At 44.1% G+C, this 25,474-nt stretch overlaps 1 protein-coding gene across 50 annotated transcripts in view; it reads left to right on the plus strand.

Annotated features, from left to right (window-relative positions):
- trdn (triadin) overlaps window positions 1-25,474 on the plus strand; it is a 471,335-nt gene that overhangs the window by 306,997 nt on the left and 138,864 nt on the right. For 32 of the 50 annotated variants that reach the window (XM_067984607.1, XM_067984633.1, XM_067984632.1 and 29 more), the window contains 8 exons: window positions 8,429-8,473; window positions 9,785-9,805; window positions 10,329-10,391; window positions 11,630-11,674; window positions 13,588-13,608; window positions 15,463-15,507; window positions 17,372-17,392; window positions 19,311-19,355. In XM_067984607.1, the coding sequence (XP_067840708.1) occupies window positions 8,429-8,473; window positions 9,785-9,805; window positions 10,329-10,391; window positions 11,630-11,674; window positions 13,588-13,608; window positions 15,463-15,507; window positions 17,372-17,392; window positions 19,311-19,355 (306 nt within the window). The remainder of the gene's footprint in view (window positions 1-8,428; window positions 8,474-9,784; window positions 9,806-10,328; window positions 10,392-11,629; window positions 11,675-13,587; window positions 13,609-15,462; window positions 15,508-17,371; window positions 17,393-19,310; window positions 19,356-25,474) is intronic. The other 18 variants (XM_067984603.1, XM_067984614.1, XM_067984631.1 and 15 more) reach the window with 16 other exon arrangements.

Below are 25,474 nucleotides of genomic sequence, written 5' to 3' on the forward strand. Positions count from 1 at the left end.
CCCTTCATGCTCACGACACGTTTGCCTTACGCTGCCTACTGCACATATGTGATGCATGCCCTGTGGCTGCAGCACAGGTGGTGGCAGGTTGAGTGAGGCTGGCCGTGAGGGAGATGCACGAGAGGGTGAGTATGGAATGGAGCAATGAGATTGTATGAGGATTGGGTTGCGTGTTAGTGGCGGGGTGAGTACTGGCGAGGTGAGTAGGTGGAGGTAAGATGAGGATGGGGTTTGAGTGGGTATGAAGGGTGATGTGACAGAGTAGTGTTGGCGGTGCCGAAGGAGATGTGGGGTGGGGGCAGTGTTGTGGCAGACGGAGTGTAGGGGAAAGACTTCGTGTTCTCACTGTGGCTGACCTACTGCGGTCATTGCAGCGCCTCCTGCACTGTATGCAGGTGGGCCATATGTTGGTGGCGCAGGTGACCCCCTCTGCCACCTCGAGCCAGGCCTTCTTGGTGGCAGAGGCAGGCCGCTTCCTCCCGACCGCCGGGTGGAAGATCTGTGTCCTCCCCCTCCTCCTCACCCCATCTGATGATACCTGGGGTGAGGCATCATTAAACTGGGAGCAGCCTTCCCCCTGGGCTGCTCCATGCTGCAATTTGTTCCATTGGTTGCAGCATCTGTCAGTGGAGGACTGCCCCTTTAACTAGAGAGCCTCCAGCTGACAGATCGTACTGCGCATGCGCAGCCCACCCGACGCGCAGACCAGCAGCGTGGACCCCGGAGGAGCAGGTAATTGATTTCTGTTAGTGTGTTGCCTGCGACGATCGCGCGGGCAACCCACTAATTTCACCGAGCGTGTTGACCACGCTCCCGAAACCCAACCCGCCGGAAACCCGCAGGCCTGCTAAAATCAGGCCCTGTGTGTTGAGTTGAGCGTTAAGTCCCAAAATGGTATCTATCACTTTAAATCAGCGTTGCACACCGATTGTGTCCATTTTCTCCTTACTTTACATTCTTCTGGCGTTCGGTATTTGCACATGAGCTAACTCCTATACCAAGATGGCGTCCGCTGGAAATGTGCCTGTGCAGCTGAGACGCACCTTGGATGTTCAAGAGGCCACGTAGCGCCGAAACAATGGGCGCTACACGGCCCAATTTAGCGCACTTGATCTCTCAGTAGTGCAGCATTATTAAATATCATCATGTTGCATTCCCAAGCTTTCCACCTTTACTGTTCATAATGATGTTTCTATGAAGCTTCAGTGGTAACTATGACAAACTGCAGCCGTATTAGATCAAAGCAAGGAACACAAAACACTTTATTCAAAACCAATAACCCAGTTATTTGCTTTGGTGTAAAAGGGGTGTCATGGTTTTCTAAGTGTTCGTGAACAGTTATAGTGCATAATGTTATAAATTATTTTCAATTGCCTAGTAACTTTCAGATGCTGACACAGTGAAATAAGTGAAACCATTCTGACCACCTGTCGGCTCAATCTGAGCCTGCGTAGGCACTGGTCTTCAGAGAGGTCCTGGAAGCTCAGCCTCTGCCTGCATACCCTCTCACATGGATAGTAGCTCCTGCGACCTCGGCCCCTCTGCTGCTGCCCTCTCTGCTGTTCTCCACTCAGCTCCCCTCTCTACTGTTCTCCAGATCTTTGTTGTGCGCCTCACTCTTGTGCACCAGCAGATCTCAATCCAGTACAACGTGACTGCCTTGGATTTGTCATTTTCTTCTTCCTCAGATGTCCTCTCGAATGCACCCATTGCTCCCCCCATCCTGATCTTGTCAGTTTGAAAGGCTCCAAAGTTTTGCAAAAGCTGTCTCATCACAAGAACTCTCTTGACAAGTGTTTGCGAGACCCGCTCCAATAACTGAGCTTTTAGTCAGATGGGGCAATTAAAAGTTTAAATACCCACATGAACTGAAGCTCAATCTCACCTCCATTTTACTGGCGAGATTGAGAAGCCCCGGAAAATGTGTGCTCGAGAATTTAATTTTGATGTTGTGTTAAAATCAATTTAAAATAAGGTAGTTGACGGCTCCTAACTACATTAATTGCTCTGCTAATGACCCGCCTGCCGGCATTAATTGGGGACGCGACCTTGGCGATTGGGTGCCGTGCACACATCCAAACACGCCAATGTTAAACCCGGAATTGGGCGCATTGGAGCCGGGTTGCGGTCGTGATCGATAAAAATACAATTTTCACCTCCAACCCACATGTGCTTGGGGGGTTAAAATTCCCCCCAAAGGTTTTAAGTACTTTTCAGCTAGTAAAAGTAAACAAAAGATGAAGTACTAGTTTCAGTTGATGGGTTGCACTCACCAGGAATGCGTTACGTTGAGGCTGCTTAGATTACATTTATTTAATCTGTTTTCTTTTTCAAACTTGAAACATTTAAGGATTATCTGCCTTTTTGATTTAAAAATATGTATGTTGTTTATGAGAAAGTTTTGCCTCAATTCAACTTAGTTCTGTTTTTTCCACTAATTCTGTTTTGGAATGGTACAGCCATGAAATGGTGTTCCTTTAATACACAATAACACGTCTCCATACGGATTTTTGAAATGTAGCTGTGGAACTTTTCAAAAAGGAGTTGCAAGTCTTAATTTGTGTAGTTTAAGATTCTAGGAACATGAACAAATAATGCAAGACAGAGAACTAGACATAATCTGCTGTTGGTAACTAGGAGCAGAACTATCCCGACTGTGCAAATGTAGAAAACTCTTAGCAGACATGGATACAAAAAGGAGGAAAAATTGATTGATGTCACACCTGATCGCCACTCAAAAACAAATTGGTCCACCAGTAGTAGGGAACCTTTTCTTTCAATAAAACCCTACCTTGTTATCTCATATTTTCATTATTTTTTTCTTAAACAGCAGTAAAGCCCGAAGTAACAAGTGAATGACTTTTGTGGAGATTTTATTCTTGGTGTTTGCAATACTGTTTTGTTGGTATTAAACCTTTCTTTCTTTACAAAAGCTTTGGAATTAAATGTTTGGAGCTGCTAGCATATACAAAGCAAATTTGTGCATGAATTTTCTGTTTACAGCTCTTTCAATGTTCCGATTACTTTGCTCACGGAATGATAAAAGGTGATTGGATTTGAATCAAATTTGCTAATCTTCACAGTTAATATATATCCACGGCACAGAGTTTCAGAGCTGCACTCCCAAATAAACAATTGTTATACTTCAATAAAAACAGAAAATGCGAGAAATACTCAGCACTCAGAGAGAGAAACAGAATTTCATCACCTGAGACGTTAGCCCTGATAACAACGGGGAGGCGGGAAGGGAGCGGGATGGGGAGATTTAACGGCTGGGAAACCCGGAAATATGGGTTTCCTGGAGGTCCCGTCGAACATAACGGCAGGACCTGATTTAAATTTTTCGAATCAGTTTCCCAGCCGCAGCCAGCCAGATTGAGAGTCTAGGTGGCTGGCTGTTCGGCAGGTCGGCAGCCGGGGAGCGGAGCGGAGGTGAGTCGGACATTGGGCATCGGGGTGGGGGTGAGTTGGTCATCGGAGGTCGGAGGGGGAATTGGACACCGGGCATCAGGGGAGTTGAGTCGGACATCGAAGGTCAGACATCGGAGGTTGAATATCGGGGGTGGGGGGTCAGACATCGGGGGTCCGATCGCTGGGGGTGGGGGAGGGGGTCCAATCGCCGATTGAGGGGGTTGGATTGCGGGGTGGTTTACAGGGTAGCTTGGTGGGCCAGGGGGAAGCAGTCCTGCTCCTCCTGGCCCACAAACAGTGCTGGAAAGACACTTACCTGTTCCATCCAGCCGTTCTCGCCTCCCTTCAGTTGCCGGGTTTCCCAAGGCCCAGAAAACCTGTTCCTCAGGAGTTAAATGTGAAACAGAGGTTAAATTTGAGGCAAGCAGCCTCATCAAAATATTTTAAGGATGGGCCACTTCCGGAGAGCAGGTTAGTCGCCCACCCCTCTACCTGCCTCCGTTAAAACGTTGGAGGTGGGCTGGGGTCGGGTTTGCCATTTTTTATTTTTAAGCCTGCCTCCCCCTCACCTGTCCTGGGGGATTTGAATTACCCCCGTTAACTCTGTTTCACACTCCACAGATGCTGCCTGATCTGCTGAGTGTTTCGAGCATTTTCTGTTTTTATTTCAGATTCTGTTTTTATTTCCCATTTCCAGCATTTCCCATTTGCTTTTGTTTTAATTGTCATACTTTAATGTAATATAACTCTTCAGTTAGGATATTACAAACAGTAATGACCAAGCTGATCAGAGAGAGCCAGCATGGATTTGTAAAGGGTAGGTCATGCCTGACAAACCCAATTGAATTCTTGGAGGAGATGACAAAAGTAGTGGACAGAGGGGATGTTGTTTATATGGACTTCCAGAAAGCAATTGATAAAGTCCCTCATTAGAGACTGTTAGATAAAGTTGAAGCTCATAGAATTGAGGGCAAATTATTGACTTGGTTAGGAAATTGGCTGTGTGGCAGGAGACAGAGAGTAGGGATAATGGGCTGGTACTCAAATTGGCAGGATGTGACTAGTGATGTTTTGGGGCCTCAACTATTCACTGTATTTATTAACGATTTAGATGACAGGATAGAGAGCCACATATCCAAGTTTACCAATGACACAAAGATAGGCAGCATTGTAAGCAGTGTAGAGGAAGCATAAAATTACAGAGAGATAATAATAGATTAAGTGAATGGACAAAACTGTGGCAAATGGATTTCAGTGTAGGCAAGTGTGAGGTCATCCACTTTGGACCTAAAAAGGATAGATCAGAGTACTTTCTAAATGGTGAAAAGATCAAAACAGTGGAGGTCCAAAGAGATTTATGGGTCCATGTACATGGATCATTAAAATGTCACAGACAGGTACAGAAAATAATCAAAAAGGCTAATGGAATGCTGGCCTTTATATCTAGAGATCTAGAATACAAGGGGGTAGAAGTTATGCTACAGCTATACAAAGCCCTGGTTGGACCACATCTGGAGTATTGTGTTCAGTTCTGGGCACTACACCTTAGGAAGGATTTATTGCCCTTGGAGGGAGTGCAGCCTAGATTTACCAGAATTATACCTGGACTCCAAGGGTTAAATTACGAGGAGAGATTACACAAACTGGAATTTAGAAGATTAAAGGGTGATTTGATTGAAGTTTTCAAGATATTAAGGGGAACTGATAGGATACATAGAATCTATTTCTGCTGGTTGGGGAGTCTAGGACTAGGGGACATAGCCTAAAAATTGGACCCAGGACTTTCAGGAGTGAAGTTAGGAAACACTTCTACACGCAAAGGGTGGTAGAAGTTTGGAACTCTCTTTTGCAAACGACAGTTGATGCTAGCTCAATTGTTAATTTTAAATCTGAGATTGATAGATTTTTGTTAACCAAAGGTATTAAGGAATGTGGGGCTAAGGCGGGTATATGGAGTTAGGTCACAGATCAGCCATGATCTCATTGAATGGCGGAACAGGCTCATGGGGCTAAATGGCCTACTCCTGTTCCAATGTTCCTAGCTGCAGTCTATTTCTGCATTAACCACTATTAATCACCTCAGCTAGGCTCAACGCCATAACAACCCCAACAATTGTTTTTTTTAATAAAAGCATGTTGCGCTGTGTCTTGCATATGTGAATGCTGATTTTATTAAGCCTCTGAGATGAAAGTGGGCTTGTCGGGCCCACATGCCTGATTTTCAGTGCATTACATTTCAGTGGAGATAATTGACAGTCACAAGGAGAATTCACTGTGGTTACCACCAGCATAATTGCAATATGGTAATTAGATTAATTAGCTTCTGCTCCAGTTGCACGTTCTTTGGGTAAGCTCCATTCCTGATACTGAACTCACCTGTAAAATAATGGCATATGACTAATGCCTGGCCTGCTGAATTCTTAGAGCTCGGTTTCTGTAGCATCACTTCATATCTTTCAACATTTGTCTGTAACAGTGAAAGTTATTTGTGTAACCTATAACAAGTGTGCATTTCAGCTTCCCTGAAGTAACAGACAATGTAGAAAGAGTTGTTGTGCTTTGCATACTAGCTCTGGGAAGAGGTTGCAGCTTACAAATTTGATTTGGTTCTTGTGAATTGTGCCCCAGAGTAAACTAAAATATGTGAAGTTCAGTACACGTATTTTTTCGCTCCTCTTAGAATCATAGAAAATTACGGCACAGAAGGAGGCCATTCAGCTCATCGTGTCCGTGCCGGCCGAAAATGTGCTATCCAGCTTAATTTCCAGCACTTGGTCCATAGCCCTGTAGGTTTCGGCACTTCAAGTGCACATCCAAGTACTTTTTAAATGAGTTGAGGGTTTCTGCCTCTACCACTCTTTCAGGCAGTGAATTCCAGACCCTCACCACCCTCTGGGTGAAAAAATTTCTCCTCAGCTCCCCTCCAATCCTTCCACCAATTACTTTAAATCCGTGCCCCCTGGTCACTGACCCCTCTGCTAAGGGAAATAGGTCTTCCCTATCCACCCTACCTCGTCCCGTCATAACATTATATACCTCAATTAAATCTCCCCTCAGCCTCCTTTGTTCCAAAGAAAACAACCCCAGCCTATCCAATCTTTTCTCATACCTAAAATTCTCCAGCCCTGGTAACATCCTTGTAAATCTCCTCTGTACCCTCGCTAGTACAGTCACATCTTTCCTGTAATATGGTGACCAGAACTGCACGCAGTACTCAAGCTGTGGCCTAACCAATGTTTTATACAGTTCTAGCATAACCTAAAAGATGTGCCTTTTTAACCACCTTATCTACCTGACCTGCTACTTTCAAGGATCTGTGGACATACACTCCAAGATACCTTTGTTCCTCTACACCTCTCAGTATCCTTCCATTTATTGAGTACTCCCTTGCCTTATTTGCTCTCCCCAAATGCATTACCTCACACTTCTCTGGATTGAATTCCATTTGCCACTTGACCAGTCCATTGATATCTTCCTGCAGTCTACAGCTTTCCTCCTCACTATCAACCACATGGCCAACTTTAGTATCATCTGCAAACTTCTTGATCAAGCCCACCACATTCAAGTCCAAATCATTAATATATACCACAAAAAGCAAGGGACTTAGTATTGAGCCTTGTGGGACCCTAGTGGAAACAACCTTCCAGTCGCAAAAGCATCCGTCAACTATTACCCTTTGCTTCCTGCCACTGAGCCAATCATCGATCCAACTAGCCACTTTCCCTTGGATCCCATGGGCTTTTACTTTTTTGACCAGTCTGCCATGTGGGACCTTGTCAAAAGCCTTGCTAAAATCCATGTAGACTACATCAAATGCGTTACCCTCATCGAACTTCCTTTTTACCTGCTCAAAAAATTCAATCAAGTTAGTCAGTCACGAACTTCCCTTAACAAATCTATGCTGACTATCCTTGATTAACCCATGCTTTTCTAAATGACGATTTATGCTGTCCCTCAGAATCGATTCCAATAATTTGCCCACCACTGAGGTTAGAATGACTGACCTATAATTACTCGGTCTAGTTCTTTCTCCCTTTTTAAACAATGGTACAACATTAGCAATCCTCTAATCCTCCAGCATCACGCCTGTTGTCAGGGAAGATTTTTCCTCCTCATACTACAAAACCTCTTCCTCATGCTTTGGATCTGGGAAACTTCATTTACTCCATTATCTCCATCCAAGCAGATTTAACCTCTGTTTTGGGGTAACTGTCTCTTCCCAAGAGGGCCACTTTTTTTGCACCTCCTGCACCAGGATTTCCAGGGCATCCTCAGAAAACAGAAGTTTCCACACGTTCCTGTTTCCAGACATTTTTTGATTCACACAGTTATGGCCACTTTACCTGTAGTTGTTCACTGTTCTTCTCTACAAGCACAACCTTTGCTGTAACAAAAACTACCCATTTATTTAACGGCAAGCAACAGCCTTTAAGAGCTGCTGCCTCACTGAATTTCCTGCCCCCAAGAAAACTATGCTGCTGCCCGGGCTCCGTGCGCCCATTTATCATGTATAGGAAGCTGATTAAATTGAGGAGGCAAGGGGCTAGCTTTGAAAAATTGAGCCAGGTCTGCCTACCTTATTATTGCACAGCCTATCCCGTGCTGTGAGATGACTTATGCCATCCATGATTTGTGGGCAGAAGTGGGAACTGGTGGTAATGACGCGATGAGCGTAAAAGTGACATTGGTATCTAAATGTCTTCACTTGACCCTGCTTTGTATGCATTCATGAGACTCTTGCCTGGATTTACCACCACTGGAAAATTGGACTGCCTTTAAAAGCAGCAGTGAGTGGGTGGGACCAGCAGCCATTTTTGGGGGGCCACTACCGCCCCGTTTTTGTGCACAAAAAGGGCTGTAATGAGTCAAAAATCATCCCCATGTGAATTTGTATATTAATTATTGCATGTATACATGCAGTATGTATATTTTATGAGGCTAATATCTGGACAGTATTCATGCACAATTCAAGTATCATTAATATTGAAACTAATTCAATTGTTCACCAAATGTTTAGAGGCAGAAACCATGAAGCAAGTGAAACGAAAACCTACAGATAAAGGTAATACAAAAGTTAATCCAATGAGATATTTACGTTTGTTTCTAACCTCTCAGCTCTCCTTTGTTCCAAAGCTAAAAGTACAAAATTACCAGTGAGTGGATGGGAAGGGATGGGTTATCCGATCTTGCACTCTGCACTCCAGTTTTCTCCTCCTCTTGGCAATGGAAAGAAAATGAAGATAAGCCCAGTTAAAACCAATGTTTATCCATACAGGACCAATTTTGTAATAATAAACTTAATGACAAAGTATAATTAAAATAATCAACAAAATAACGTTCAAATTAAAATCTGGCAAGTTTGCCTCCTTGAACATTTGAGTACCAACCTGAGCATTGAAGATTAGCTTACAGAATCCGCACATGTTAGTTGCGTCTGGTGCACTACAAGAAGTGAAAATAGGAATAAGATGCAGCAGCAGCAGATGTATCTTTACACACAAGTTGGTAATTTTGACTTTGGACGATTGTGTATATGAGCGATATCGGATCAGCTGCCCATATGTCTCTCCTGATATTAATTTTCATTGAAGTCAATAAAAATGAAAATTGGGAGAGAGGCCTTAGAGAAGGTGCAGAAGAGATTTACTAGATTGGTTCCAGGGATGATGGACCTCAGTTACATGGATAGACTGGAAAAGCTGGGATTGTTCTCCTTAGAGCAGAGAAGGTTGAGAGGAGATTTGATAGAAGTGTTCAAAATCATGAGGGGTCTAGCCAAAGTAAATAAAGAAAAACTGTTCCCACTGGCGGAAGGGTCGCGAACCAGAGGACACAGGTTTTAGATTGGCAGAAGAACCAAACGCAACATGAGGAAAAACTTTTTTACGCAGCGAGTGGTTAGGATCTGGAATGCACTGCCTGAAAGGGTGGTGGAAGCATGGTCAATTGTGGCTTCCAAAAAGGAATTAGGTCGGTCCCTGAAGGAGAAAAATTTGCAGGGCTACGGGAAAAGAGCGGGGGAGTGGGACGAGCTGGATTGCTCTTGCAGAGAGCCAGCGCAGGCTCGATGGGCCGAATGGCCTTCTTCTGTGCCATAACCATTCTTTGATTCTATGATTCTATGTTTAATGGGCGGCTGAATCCGTGTTGCCCATTTTACACTATCACCCAAAGTCAAAATTATGTGTTGTCATGAAGTTCCTTTTAAACAATGTGCCAGGAGTACACCTTTACCAAAGGTGAGAAAAATTGATTGACATCAGATCAGATCATCATTCAAAAACAAATTAGTCCACCAGTAGTAAGGAACCTTCTCTTTTAAAAATGTACCTACCTTGTTATCTTATATTTTCATCATTTGTTTCTTAAACAGCAGTAAAGCCAAAAGTAACAAGTGAGTGACTTTTGTGGAGATTTTATTCTTGTTTTTGCAATAATGTGTTTTTGGAATTAGGGTTTTCTTTCTTTACAAGACCATAGAGTTCAATGATTAGAGCTGTCAGTTTATACGAAGCAAATTTGTGCATGAATGTTCTGTTTGCAGCTGCTTCAATATTCTGATAAGTTTGCTCACTGAATCATAACCGATAGTCGGATTTGCTACCCTATACAATTAATATACATATAAGGCACAGAGTTTCAGTGTTACATTCCCAAATAAACAATTATTATATCTTAGTGTAATATAGTTCTTTAGTTAGGAGGTTACAAATAGTAATGACTAAACTGTGGCCTATTCCTCTTTATCATTAATCTCCTCCACTAGACTCAACACCACAACAACCCCAACAATTGTTTTTTTATGGAAACATGTCACACTGTGCCTTGTTTATGTACGCTGATTTTGTGGAGCCTCAATCAGATGAAATCAGGCTTGTTGGCCCAAATGTCTGATTTTAGTCCATTACATTTCATAGTGGAGATAAATGAGAATCAAAAGGAGGAGTCACTGTGGCTACCACCAGCATCATTGCAATATGGTAATTATATTAATTAGGTTCTGATCCAAATTGCACGTTCTTTGTGCGACCTCCATTCCTGATACTCAACTTGCCCGTAAAAAATTAGCGCATGACTAATGCACTGGCCTGGCCTGCTGAGGTTGGACTCATAGAGCTAGGTTTCTGTAACAACAGTTCATACCTTTCATTATTTGTATGTAACAGTGAAAGTTATTTCTGTTTCTCACAAAAAGTGTACGCTTCAGTTTCTTGCAGTAAAAGACACTGTAGAAGGCATTGCCCATGCTTTGCATGCTAGCTCTGAGAAGGTGTTGCAGCTCACAGATGAACTGTGCCCCTGAAGTAAAATAAAATATGCACAGTTCAGTACACCTATTTTCTGACTCCTCCTCGTCCTCCTCATCCTACAAAATCTCTTCCTCGTGCTATGGATCTGGGAAACTCCATTTACTCTGCTACCTCCATCCAAGCAGAATTGACCTCTGCTTTGGGGTGACCATCTTCTCTCAAGAGGGCCACTTCTTTTGTTGCATCTCCCGCAGCAGGACATCCAGGGCACCCTCAGTAAAAGGAAGCTGCCCCAGATACCTGTTTCCAGGTATTTTTGATTTCACGTACTTTTGGCCACTTTTCCTGTAGTTGTTCACTGTTCTTCTCTGCAAGCACAACTTTTGCCACAAAGAAAGCTCTCCTTTTCATTAACGGCAAGCAGCAGCCCTTTAAGAACTGCTGCCTCACCAGATTCTCTGACCCCAAGCAAATTGTCCTGTTGCCCAGGCTCCGTGAACCCATTTTTCATGCATAGGAAGCTGATTAAATTGAGAAGGAGGCGGGCTAGCTTTGTAAAATTCAGCCTTCCTTTCTATCTGCACAGCCTTGCCCGTGCCACAAGCCAGCTTGTACCATCCACAGTTTGTAGACAAGTTCCGGAACTGGCGCTAGTCACGTGATGAGTGTAAAAGTGGCATTGGGATCCAAATTACTTCATTTGTCCCTTCTTTGTACATATTCATGACAATCTCACCTGGATTTATCTCTACTGCAAAATCAGACTGCCCATAAAAGCACTAAGTGGGTGGGTCTGGCAGTCAGTTTTGAGACCACTACCACCTCATTTTTGTGTAATGTTAATTATTGCACGTATACATACAATATGTTGAATGTATATCTTATGAGATAAATATCTGGTCAATATTTATGTACAATTAAAGTATGATTAATATTGAACCTAATTCAATTGTTCACCAAATGTTTAGAGGCAGAAACTGTGAAACAAGTGAAACCAAGACCTACAGAGAAAGGTAACATAAAAGTTAAAGAAATGAAATATTTACATGTGTTTCTAACCTCGCAGCTCTCTTTCCTTCCAATGCTAAAAGTACAAATCTACCAGTGAGTTTCTGGGAATGAATAGGTTATTATATCTCGCATTCTGCATTCCAGTTTTCTCCTCCTCTTGGCAATGGAAAGAAAATGGAGATAAGTTCATTTAAAATAATTTTTTATCTGCACCGGACCATCATGTAAAAATCATTTGAGAATTTTGTAATAATATAGTTAATCATAGAATCATAGAAAATAGGAGCAAGGGTAGGCCGTTCGGCCCTTTGGGTCTGTTCCGCCATTCTAAATGATCATGGCTGATCGTCTAACTCAGTACCCTGTACCCGCTTTTTCCCCATATCCCTTGATTCCTTTAGCATTACATTTTTTTTATGACAAAGTATAATTAAAATAATCAACAAAATAACGTTCAAATTAAAATCTGGCAAGTTTGCCTCCTTGAACACTTTGAGTACTTAAAGAGTCAGCATTTGTTAGTTGGTGTACTACAAAAAGTGAAAATAGAAATTATCTGCAGCAGCAACAGGTGCACCTTTACACACAGGTGTCCATTGTAATCATTGCCAGGGCTAAAGAAGGCTTAAATAGTGATTGTATTGAAGAGGATAGAAAAAGTATCTCACAGAATCATATCAAACTTGATAGGCCATGAGCAAATGATGCCAAGGGAAAATGAGTATGTTCTAAAGAAAATTGTTTTGGACAATTCACAGTTTGTTGTTATTAATCCTGTCAAACTTATATGAAATCTCTCACAGAATAAAAAAAATTATATGACTGAAAATCTGCAGATCGAGCTCTCAAGAGTTAACAAGGTCAGTGGGAGGGCACCTAATTATCATGCAACAGCCAGGCAAAATGTCGGCCTCCAGGTATATACTGGGTCCTGGTCCAATCTAAGGTGCGAGAACTCCCAGCAAAGGTTTTGCCCCTCACAAGGCAACCAGGAAACTACTGGAAGCAGTGGAAGCCCTGCACAACCAGGTCTCTGCTGTTTTCCTGAGAGTTCCACAAGTTTCCCACCAGTAGGAGACCTCCTGAACACCCAAGGAATTATTGATCACTGTTGAAAGCATTTGGCAAAACTATTAAGACTGTATGTTTATTGCAATATTGTAAAAGATGATATAATTCCTGAATTTTTGCAGGATTCAGTGGTGGGTTAAAGAGATTTTGAGCCTCGTAGACCAATGTGTTGTGCACAGCACTTGACTATTTGAAAGGTTTATTGTTGTCCTGTACATTGACACTTAATAAACTTTCAAATTACTTAGACAGGATCTAACATCTGCCAGTAAATACTGTAAATGGGGTATTAGAATGATGAAATTTGGCAAGCAAGTATCATCAGCGAACAAAGGAAGCTTAGTTCTGTTTTCTCACTAATTCTGTTTTAGAATGATATGACTTAAAATAGTGCCCACAACACACAACAACATGCCTCCATATGAATTTTAGAAATCCAGCTGTGGAACTTTTCAAAACGGAGTCTCACGTCTCAATATGTGTGGCTGGGATTCTGGGAACATGAACAGACAAGACTGGACTGGACTTATCTCATCTCCTGTTGGTGACCAGGAGCAGAACGAACCTGACTGTTAAGAGCAAATTTCTACCATTGAGTACAGAGTAGAAAATGTATTCTTAGCTGACATGTGTACAAATAGACAGTGATTGGGTGATATCATCAAGCAACTTTTAAACAATGTGCCAGCAGTAGATCATTCCCAAACAAAAGAGGGAAAAATTGATTGATGTCACACCTGATCACCATTCAAAAACAAATTGCTGCACCTGTAGTAGGGAATCTTCACTTTCAAAAAAAACCTACCTTGTTATCTCATATTTTCATTATTATTTTCTTAAACAGCAGTAAAACCCAAAGTAACAAGTGAGTGACTTTTGTGGAGATTTTATTCTTGGTGTTTGCAATAATGTTTTGTTGGGATTAGGGCTTTCTTTCTTTGCATAAGCCTTAGACTTCAACGATTAGAGCTGCTACTATATACAAAGCAAATTGGGAATGAATTTTCTGTTTACAGCTATTTCAATTTTCTGATAACTTTGCTCACTGAATGATTATCGATGATTGGATTTGAATCAAATTTGTTACTCTTTTGTGTTAATGTATATACACGGCACTGTGTTAATATATATACACAGTACTGAGCGTACCCAAATAAACAATTGTCATACTTTAGTGTAAGATAGCTCTTTAATTACAAACAGTAACAATCAAGCTGCAGTCTATTCCTCCTCATCATTAACCTCCACAACTAGACTCAACACCCCTGAAAATTGTTTTTTTATAGTGACATGTTGCACTGTGCCTTGTATATATGAACACTGATTATGTGGCGCCTCAGTGAGATGAAATCAGGCTTGTCGGCTCACATGCCTGATTTTGAGTCCATTACATTTCATTGTGGAGATAAATGACAGTCACAAGGAGGCTTCACTGTGGCTACCACCATCATTATTACAATGTGGTAATTATATTAATTAGGTTCTGATCCAAATTGCATGTTCTTTGGCGGAGCTCCATTACTGGTACTTAACTCGCCGGTAAAAAAACTGCTGCACGACTAATGCACTGGCCTGGCCTGCTGATGTTGTATTCTTCGAGCTAGTTTTCTGTAGCAACACTTCATACCATTCAACATTTGTATGTAATAGTGAAAGTTATTTGTGTTCCCAACAAAAAATGTGCATTTCAGTTTCCCTGCACTAAAAGACACGGTAGAAAGGGTTTTCCATGCTTTGCATGCTAACTCTGTGAAGACGTTGCACTCACAGATTTTATTTTATTCATGTGAATTGTGCCCCAGAGTAAAATAAAATATCCAAATTTCAGAACACTTCTTTTCTGACTCCTCCTCATTCTCCTCATCCTATAAAACGTCTTCCTCGTGCTATGGATCTGGGAAACTCCATTTACTCTGCTACCTCCAACCAAGCAGATTTGATCTCCACTTTGGGGTGACCGTCTTCTGCCAGGAGGGCCACTTTCCTTTGATGCACCTCCTGCACCAGGACCTCCAGGTCATCCTCAGTAAACAGAAGTTTCCCCACATTCCTGTTTCCAGACATTTTTGGATGTAAGCAGTTTTGGCCACTTTTCCTGTAGTTGGTCACTGTTCTCTGCAAGCTCAACTTTTGTCACAACGAACACTCATCTTCTCTTTAATGGCAAGCCACAGTCCTTTTAAAGGCTCTCCAGATTATTTGCCCCCTAAAAAACTGTGCTGCTGCCCGGGCTTCATGCATCCATTTTTCATACATATGAAGCTGATTAAATTGAGGAGAAAGGGTGCTAGCTTTGCAAAATTCAGCAAGGCCTGTCTTCCTTGCTATCTGTCCTGAGCTAACTTGTACCATCTATGATTTGTAGACTGGTGCAGGAACTGGTGGTAATCAGGCGATGCAGGTAAAAGTAGCTTTGGGGTCTAAATGACTTCACTTGACCTTTCTTTGTATGTATTCATGAGAATCTTGTCTGGATTTATCTCCAATGCAAAATCAGATTTATCTCCACTGCAATTCCGTAAAAACAGCAGTAAGTGGGTGGGACTAGCAGCCATTTTTGGTACCACTACTGCCCCATTTTTGTGCAATATTAATTATTGCATGTATACATACAATATGTTGAATGGACATCTTATGAGACTAATATCTGTTCAATACTCGTGGACAATTAAAGTATGATTAATATTCAATCTAATTCAATTGTTCACCAAATGTTTAGAGGCAGGAACTGTGAAGCAAGTGAAACCAAGACCTACAGAGAAAGGTAATACAAAACTTAAACTAATTAGATATTTACACGTGTTTCTAACCTCGCTGCTCTCCTTCCTTCCAATTCTAAAAGTACAAAATTACCGGTCAGTCTCTGAGGATGGATGGGTTATCAGATTTAGCATTTTGCACTCCAATTATCTCCTCCTCGTGGCAATGGAAAGAAATTGGCGATAATTCCAGTAAAAATCTGTTTATATCCACATACGACCATCTTGTAAAAATTATTGGAGAATTTTTTCATAATAAAGCTAATGGTAAAGTATAAATAAAATAATCAACAAAATAATGTTCAGATTAAAGTCTGGCAGGCTTGCCTCCTTGAACATTTAGGCTTGATTTTAAAAGTAAAAAACATGTGGGTTAGGGGTGGAGGGGGCATTGAAAATTGCCATCATTTCAGACCTGCTGCCAACCCGCCTCCAACCCACCCATTTGTGGTTCTCACCGGGGCGGATCGAGGGGCGGCCGGCCAACCCGTTCCCAGGAGGCGGGTCAGGCCTTAAAACCTTTGAAGGAGGCGTCAGGCCTCCATTTTTAACTAATTCCCGATTTCAACCCTGGGGGGCCGGGATTCCCGGGCCTTCTGTTTTACGCCTCGTGAAAGGCACAGCTTGTGGGCCCGGAGGAGCAGGAGTGCTTCCCCCAGGCCCAACAACCTACCTTCACCGACCCCTCCCCCCAATCGCGGACCCCCCCCCCCGATTGCAGAAACCACTCCGATTGCGGACCCCTGACCCCGATCATCTGACCCTGATCGTCCGACCCGATCCTCCGACCCCGGCCCCGATCCTCTGACCTGATCCTCTGACCCCGATCCCCCGACCCTGAGCCCGATCCTCCGACCCCGACCCCGATCCTCCAACCCTGAACCCGATCCTCCGACCCCGATCCTCTGATCCGATCCTCCGACCCCGATCCCCTGACCCTCCCCCTCTATGATCGTGGATCCTGGTGATGACCCCCAATCCCGCCCCCCCGTGACTGACCCCCGATCCCATCCTCAATGACTCGCGTGCCCACCTATGCCCACTGTGCCCACTTATGCCCCTTGCCCACCTGTGCTCCCCGCCCAACCCTCCCCCCTCCATGCAAAGACTTACCCGCAGACTTACCTGCAGACGTCCTCTCCCTGGCTGATCACCCATCTGACTGAGACCAGCCTGTCAATCAGCCGGTCAGTCAGATGAGAAACCAACAAAAAAAAAGACATCCTTATGTCAAAATCGTAAGTACGTCCGGGAAACCCGTACTAATGGGTTTCCCGACGTCAAATGGATCCCCTGCCCTCTTCCCGGCTCCGTTTCAAAATTGAGCCCTTTGAGTATCTGGCGAGTTTGCCTCCTTGAAGCCTTTTGAGTACCATCATGAGCATTGAAGATTAACTTACAGAATCCGCACGTTCGTTGCGTCTGGTGCACTACAAGAAGTGAAAATAGGAATAAGATGCAGCAGCAGCAGATGTATCTTTACACACAAGTTGGTAATTTTGACTTTGGTCAGTGGAGTAATGCGGGCAATATTGGAGCAACGGTCTGTTAGACATTTCTTCTGGGGGGACAATTCTTGAATTCAATAGAAATGAAAATCGGGAGAGATGTACAAGGACAGCTGAATTGATGCCACCTGCTTTACGCTATCACCCAAAGTCAAAATTACCCCTGTTGTGTGAAATCCTGAAGCTCCTTTTAAACAATGTGAGGAGTAAACCATTCCCAATTAAAGGAGGGAAAAATTGATTGATGTCACACCTGATCACCATTCAAAAACAAATTAGTCTGCCAGTAGTAGGGAATCTTCTCTTTCAAAAATGTAGCTATCTTTTAATCTCGGATTTTCATCATTTTTTTCTTAAACAGCAGTGAAGCCAAAAGTACCAAGTGAGTGACTTTTGTGGAGATTTTATTCTTGCTGTTTGCTGTAGAGTTCACTAATTAGAGCTGCTAGCATATACAAAGCAAACTTGTGCATGAATTTTTTGTTTATAGATCTTTCAATTTTCTGATACCTTTGTTCACTGAATTGATGGTTGGATTTGAAACAAGTTTGCTACTGTTTTCCGTTAATATATATACATGGCACAGAGTTTCAATGTTGCACCCCCAAATAAACAATTGTTATATTTTAGTGTAATATAGCTCTTTAGTTAGCAGGTTACAAACAATAATAACTAAGCTGCGGTCTATTCCTCTTCACCATTAATCGCCACAACTTGATTTAACATCACAACAACCCTGACCATTCTTTTTTATAAAGACGTGTTGCACTGTGCCTTGTATATATGAACGCCGATTTTGTGAAGCCTCAATGAGATTAAATCAGGCTTGTTGGCCCATATGCCTGATTTTCAGTCCATTACATTTTGTAGTTGAGATAAATGACAGTCAAAAGGAGGATTCACTGTGGCTACCACCAGCATCATTGCAATATGGTAATTATATTAATTAAGTCCTGATCGAAATTGCACAATCTCCATCAGTGTGAGCTCCATTTCTGATACTCAGCTCGCCTGTAAAAAATTAGTGCATGACTAATGCTCTCCCCTGGCCTGCTGAGGTTGGATTCATAGAGCATGGTTTCTGTAGCAACAGTTCATAACATTCAACATTTGTATGTAACAGTGAAAGTTATTTCTGTTCCTCACAAGAAGTGTGCGCTTCAGATTCCCTGCAGTATAAGACACTGTAGAAAGGGTTTTCCATGCTTTGCATGCTAACTCTGTGAAGACTTTGCAGCTCACAGATTTGATTTGGTTCATGTGAATTGTGCCCCAGAGTAAAATAAAATATGCAAATTTCAGTACACTTCTTTTCTCGCTCCTCCTCATCCTCCTCATCCTATAAAACGTCTTCCTCGTGCTATGGATCTGGGAAACTCCATTTATTCCACTACCTCCGTCCAAGCAGATTTGACCTCTGCCTTGGGGTAACCGTCTTTTCACAAGAGAGCCACTTTCTCTGTTGCACCTCCTGCACCAGGATCTCCAGGTCATCCTCAGTAAAAGGAAACTTCCCCATATTGCAGTTTCCAGACATTTTTGTTTTTGTGCAGCTTTGGCCATTTTTGCTGTAGTTGTTCATTGTTCTTCTCTGCAAACACATAGAAAACTCTCCTTTTCTTTAATGGCGAGCAACAGCCTTTGAGAGCTGCTGCCTCACCAGATTCCCTGACCCAAAACAAACTGTGCTGCTGCCCAGGCTCTATGGACACATTTTTCATGCATAGGAAGCTAATTAAATTAAGAAGGAGGGCTAACTTTGCAAAATTCAGCCTTCCTATCTAACTGCACAGCCTTGCCCATGCCATGAGCCAACTTGTACCGTCCACAGCTTGTAGGCGGGAGCAGAAACAGGCGGTAGTCAGGCGATGAATGTAAAAGTGGCATTGGGGTCTAAATTACTTCACTTGACCTTGTATGTATTCATGCGACTCTTCTTTGGAATTATTTCCAAGACTTCCCATTGAATCAAGGTATATGGGGATAGGACGGGCAAGTGGAGTTGAGGTAGCAGATCAGCCATAATCTTAATGAATGGCGGAGCAGCCATGAAGGGCCATGTGGCCTACTCCTGCTGCTATTTCTTATGTCCTTATGTTCTTAAAGCAGCAGTAAGTGGATGGGACTAGCAGCCATTTTTGGTGCCACTATCGCTCCATTTTTGTGCAGTATTAGTTATTTCATGTATACATACAATATGTTGAATGTATATCTTATGGGACTACTATCTGTTCAATATTCACGTATAATTCAACTATGATTAATATTGAACCTAATTTAATTGTTCACCGAATGTTTAGAGGCAGAAACCGTGAAGCAAGTGAAACGAAAACCTGCAGAGAAAGGTAACACAAAAGTTAAACCAATGAGATATTTACGTGCTTTTCTAACCCTGCAACTCCCCTTTCTTCCAATGCTAAAAGTACAAAACTACCACTCAGTCTCTGTGAATGGATGTGTAATCAGATCTAGCATTCTGCCGTCCAGATTTCTCCTCCTCTTGGCAATGGAAAGAAAATGGAGATAAGTCCAGTTAAAATCAGTTTAATCAGTCCATCCTCCCTTTCCTCTCCAAAATCCCTGAACTTGTTGTCACCTCCCAAATCCATGGTAATCTTTCCCACAACTCCATGTTTGAATCCCTCCAATCAGGTTTCTGCCGCTGCCACAGTACTGAAACGACCCTTATCAAAGTCACAAATGACATCCTCTGTAACTGTAACCGTGGTAAACTATCCCTCCTCATCCTTCTCGACCGGTCTGTAGCCTTTGACATGATTGACCACACCATCCTCCTCCAACGTCTCTCCTCCATCGTCCAGCTGGGTGGGACTGCGCTCGCTGGTTCCATTCCTATCTATCCAGTCATAGCCAGAGAATCATCAGCAATGGCTTCTCTTCCCGCTCCCGCACCGTTACCTCTGGAGTGCCCCAAGGATCTATCCTTGGCCCCCTCCTATTTCTCATCTACATGCTGCCCCTTGGCAATATCATCCGAATACACAATGTCAGGTTCTACGGGCATGATTTTGACCCCGAGCCGGGAAGGGGCCGGGGGGGTTGAATAAAGAATGGGAAACCCAAAAGCAAGGGTTTCCCGGACGTCCTTATGATTTTCACATAAGGACGTCTTTGATTTTTTTTTTGTCAGTTTGCCGTCCGACTGGCCGGCCTGATTAACAGGCTGGGCTCGGGGAGAGGACATGAAAAGGTAAGTCTTCAGGTAAGTCTTTGTATGGCTGTGGGGGGGGGGGCATGGCTGGGCATGGGGGGCACGGAGGCAAGGGTAGGCACAGGGCATGGGTGGGCACTGATGGGTGGGCACGGGTCACCGATGAGCATGGGAGTCACGGGGGGAGTCAATCATGGGGGAAGGGATCGGGGGTCAGTCACGAGAGGGTCATCTCGGGGGTCCGCGATCGTTGTGGGGGTCAGGGTCATTATGGGGGTCTGCGACCGTTGGGGGGTAGGGGATTATCGCGGGAGTCTGCGATCATTAGGGGAGTCAGGGGTCATCGCGGGGATCTGAAATTGTTGAGGAGGGGGCTCGGTGGGTCATCATGGGGGTCTGCAATTGTTGGCAGGGGGATCGGAGATCGGGGGTGGGCCCGCGGTCGTCTCGGGGTCACTGCAGGCAGGTTTGTTGGGCCTGGAGGAAGCACTCCTGCTCCTCCGGGCACTGAAGCTGTGCCAGAAAGCCACTTAACTGCAGTTTTGGGTCTTCTTGCCTCCTTTAGCTTGGTGTGAAGGAGAAGGCCCCGGAATCCGGGTTCCCAGGGGTTGAAATTGCAAAACCTGCAAAAATGGAGGCCTGCAGCCTCCTTGAGAGGTTTTAGTGACCAACCCGCCTCCTGAGAGTGGGTTGCTTGCACACCCCTCATCCCGCCCTGGTGAAAACCGGAAGTGGGCGGGTTGGAGGCAGGTTGGGGGTGGGTCTCAAATTGTTGCGATTTTCAATGCCCCCCACCCCCAACTCACTCGTTTTTCACTGTTAAAATTCTGCCTTACATGTACGCTAACAACAGCCAGCTCTATCTCTCCACCACCTCCCTCGACCCCTCCACTGTCTCTTATTTGTCACACTGTGTGTCCGACCTCCAGTGCTGGATGAACAAAAATTTCCTCCAACTAAATATTGGGGAAGCAGAAGCCATTGTCTTCAGTCCCCACCACAAACTCCATTCCCTAGCCACCAACTCCATCCCTCTCCCTGGCCACTGTCTGAGGCTGAACCAGACCATTCACAACCTTGGCGTCCTATTTGACCCTGAGATGAGCTTCAAACCACATATTCACTCCATCACTAAGACTGCCTACTTCCATCTCAGTAACATTGCCCGTCTCCACCCCTGCCTCAGCTCATCTGCGGCTGAAACCCTCATCCATGCCTTTGTTACCTCTAGACTTGACTATTCCAATGCTCTCCTGGCTGGCCTCCCAACTTCACCTCCATAAACCTGAGCTCATCCAAAAATCTGCTGCCCATATCCTAACTCGCACCAAGTCCCGTTCACCCATCATCCCTGTACTCACTGACCTACATTGGCTCCCGATCCGGGAACGCCTCAATTTTAAAATTCTCATCCTTGTTTTTAAATCCCTCCATGACCTCGCCCCTCCCTATCTCTGTAACCTCCTCCAGCCCTACAACCCTCCGCGATCTCTGTGCTCCTCCAATCCTCGTTTCTTGCGCATCCCCAATTTTAATCGCTCCATCGTTGGCGGCCATGCCTTCAACTGCCTAGGCCCAAGCTCTGGAATCCCCTCCCCAAAGCTTTCTGCCTCTCTACCTCTCTCTCCTCCTTTAAGATGCTCCTTAAAACCTGCCCTAATATCTAATTATGCAGCTTGGTGTCAAATTTTGTTTGATAACACTCCTGTGAAGTGCCTTGGGATGTTTTACCACGTTAAAGGTGCTACATAAATCAAGTTATTGTTGTTGTTCATATCTGCACACAACCATCTTGTAAAAATCATTTGAGAATTTTATAATAATAAAGCTAATGGCAAAGTATAATTAAAATAATCAATAAAATAATGTTCAGATTAAAATCTGGCAAGTTTGCCTCCTTGAACCCTTTTGAGATCCATCATGAGCATTGAAGATTAACTTACAGAATCCGCACATGTTAGTTGCATCTGGTGCACGACAAGAAGTGAAAATAGGAATAATATGCAGCAGCAGCAGATGTATCTTTACACACAAGTTGGTAATTTTGACTTTGAACAATGGTGTAATATGGGCAATATCAGATCAGCGACTTGTTCTTCCAATTTTCATTTTCATTGAAGTCAATAGAAATGAAAATCGGGACAGATGTATAAGGGCAGCTGAATAGATGTCACCCGCTTTACGCTGTCAGCTAACGTCAAAATTACCCCCGTTGTGTAATTTCATGAAGCTTTTTTCAACAATTTGCCAGGATTAGACCATTCCCAATCAAAGGAGGAAAACATTGATCGATGTCACACCCGGGGGATAACTTTAACCCCAAAGAACGGGTGAGTTGGGGGGCGGGTGGGAGGTAAAAATAATAGCCTTTTGAAGCGCGAGCGCAACCCGGCTCCAAAGCACCCCACTTCCGGGATTAACCCAGGTGCGTTTGGATGCGCGCACATCTGAATCCTGAAAGTCCCTTTCCCACTTAATGCCGGCAGGCAGAATGTTAAAGGGGCAATTTACTTCATTGAAATAGTTGAGGAACTGAATTTTTTATGGATTCTAAGTCTGAAATGAATTTAACTTCACCTGCATGGTTTCCCATGGCTTGTCAATCTCGCCAGTGAAATGGAGACGTGATTCATGCAGAACTTGATTTGGCCCTTTAAACCTGATGACACATCGCAATAAAAGCTCAAGCATTGCAGCTGGTCTCTCAGGCAAACGTTTGGCTGAGAGTTCTTCTGGTGTTGAGACTGAGAGTTCTTTGCTGAGACTGAGAGTTCTTTGCTGAGACTGAGAGTTCTTTGCTGAGACTGAGAGTTCTTTGCTGAGACTGAGCGTTCTTTGCTGAGACTGAGCGTTCTTTGCTGAGACTGAGCGTTCTTTGCTGAGACTGAGCGTTCTTTGCTGAGACTGAGCGTTCTTTGTTGAGACTGAGCGTTCTTTGCTGAGACTGAGCGTTCTTTGCTGAGACTGAGCGTTCTTTGCTGAGACTGAGCGTTCTTTGCTGAGACTGAGCGTTCTTTGCTGAGACTGAGCGTTCTTTGCTGAGACTGAGCGTTCTTTGCTGAGACTGAGCGTTCTTTGCTGAGACTGAGCGTTCTTTGCTGAGACTGAGCGTTCTTTGCTGAGACTGAGCGTTCTTTGCTGAGACTGAGCGTTCTTTGCTGAGACTGAGCGTTCTTTGCTGAGACTGAGCGTTCTTTGCTGAGACTGAGCGTTCTTTGCTGAGACTGAGCGTTCTTTGCTGAGACTGAGCGTTCTTTGCTGAGACTGAGCGTTCTTTGCTGAGACTGAGCGTTCTTTGCTGAGACTGAGCGTTCTTTGCTGAGACTGAGCGTTCTTTGCTGAGACTGAGCGTTCTTTGCTGAGACTGAGCGTTCTTTGCTGAGACTGAGCGTTCTTTGCTGAGACTGAGCGTTCTTTGCTGAGACTGAGCGTTCTTTGCTGAGACTGAGCGTTCTTTGCTGAGACTGAGCGTTCTTTGCTGAGACTGAGCGTTCTTTGCTGAGACTGAGCGTTCTTTGCTGAGACTGAGCGTTCTTTGCTGAGACTGAGCGTTCTTTGCTGAGACTGAGCGTTCTTTGCTGAGACTGAGCGTTCTTTGCTGAGACTGAGCGTTCTTTGCTGAGACTGAGAGTTCTTTGCTGAGACTGAGCGTTCTTTGCTGAGACTGAGCGTTCTTTGCTGAGACTGAGAGTTCTTTGCTGAGACTGAGAGTTCTTTGCTGAGACTGAGAGTTCTTTGCTGAGACTGAGAGTTCTTTGCTGAGACTGAGAGTTCTTTGCTGAGACTGAGAGTTCTTTGCTGAGACTGAGAGTTCTTTGCTGAGACTGAGAGTTCTTTGCTGAGACTGAGAGTTCTTTGCTGAGACTGAGAGTTCTTTGCTGAGACTGAGAGTTCTTTGCTGAGACTGAGCGTTCTTTGCTGAGACTGAGCGTTCTTTGCTGAGACTGAGCGTTCTTTGCTGAGACTGAGCGTTCTTTGCTGAGACTGAGCGTTCTTTGCTGAGACTGAGCGTTCTTTGCTGAGACTGAGCGTTCTTTGCTGAGACTGAGCGTTCTTTGCTGAGACTGAGCGTTCTTTGCTGAGACTGAGCGTTCTTTGCTGAGACTGAGCGTTCTTTGCTGAGACTGAGCGTTCTTTGCTGAGACTGAGAGTTCTTTGCTGAGACTGAGAGTTCTTTGCTGAGACTGAGAGTTCTTTGCTGAGACTGAGAGTTCTTTGCTGAGACTGAGAGTTCTTTGCTGAGACTGAGAGTTCTTTGCTGAGACTGAGAGTTCTTTGCTGAGACTGAGAGTTCTTTGCTGAGACTGAGAGTTCTTTGCTGAGACTGAGAGTTCTTTGCTGAGACTGAGAGTTCTTTGCTGAGACTGAGAGTTCTTTGCTGAGACTGAGCGTTCTTTGCTGAGACTGAGCGTTCTTTGCTGAGACTGAGCGTTCTTTGCTGAGACTGAGCGTTCTTTGCTGAGACTGAGCGTTCTTTGCTGAGACTGAGCGTTCTTTGCTGAGACTGAGCGTTCTTTGCTGAGACTGAGCGTTCTTTGCTGAGACTGAGCGTTCTTTGCTGAGACTGAGCGTTCTTTGCTGAGACTGAGCGTTCTTTGCTGAGACTGAGCGTTCTTTGCTGAGACTGAGCGTTCTTTGCTGAGACTGAGCGTTCTTTGCTGAGACTGAGCGTTCTTTGCTGAGACTGAGCGTTCTTTGCTGAGACTGAGCGTTCTTTGCTGAGACTGAGCGTTCTTTGCTGAGACTGAGCGTTCTTTGCTGAGACTGAGAGTACTTTGCTGAGACTGAGAGTTCTTTGCTGAGACTGAGAGTTCTTTGCTGAGACTGAGAGTTCTTTGCTGAGACTGAGAGTTCTTTGCTGAGACTGAGCGTTCTTTGCTGAGACTGAGCGTTCTTTGCTGAGACTGAGCGTTCTTTGCTGAGACTGAGCGTTCTTTGCTGAGACTGAGCGTTCTTTGCTGAGACTGAGCGTTCTTTGCTGAGACTGAGCGTTCTTTGCTGAGACTGAGCGTTCTTTGCTGAGACTGAGCGTTCTTTGCTGAGACTGAGCGTTCTTTGCTGAGACTGAGCGTTCTTTGCTGAGACTGAGAGTTCTTTGCTGAGACTGAGAGTTCTTTGCTGAGACTGAGAGTTCTTTGCTGAGACTGAGAGTTCTTTGCTGAGACTGAGAGTTCTTTGCTGAGACTGAGAGTTCTTTGCTGAGACTGAGAGTTCTTTGCTGAGACTGAGAGTTCTTTGCTGAGACTGAGAGTTCTTTGCTGAGACTGAGCGTTCTTTGCTGAGACTGAGCGT

This window comes from Heptranchias perlo, chromosome 5 (assembly GCF_035084215.1).
Source record: "Heptranchias perlo isolate sHepPer1 chromosome 5, sHepPer1.hap1, whole genome shotgun sequence".
NCBI classification, from domain to species: domain Eukaryota; kingdom Metazoa; phylum Chordata; class Chondrichthyes; order Hexanchiformes; family Hexanchidae; genus Heptranchias; species Heptranchias perlo.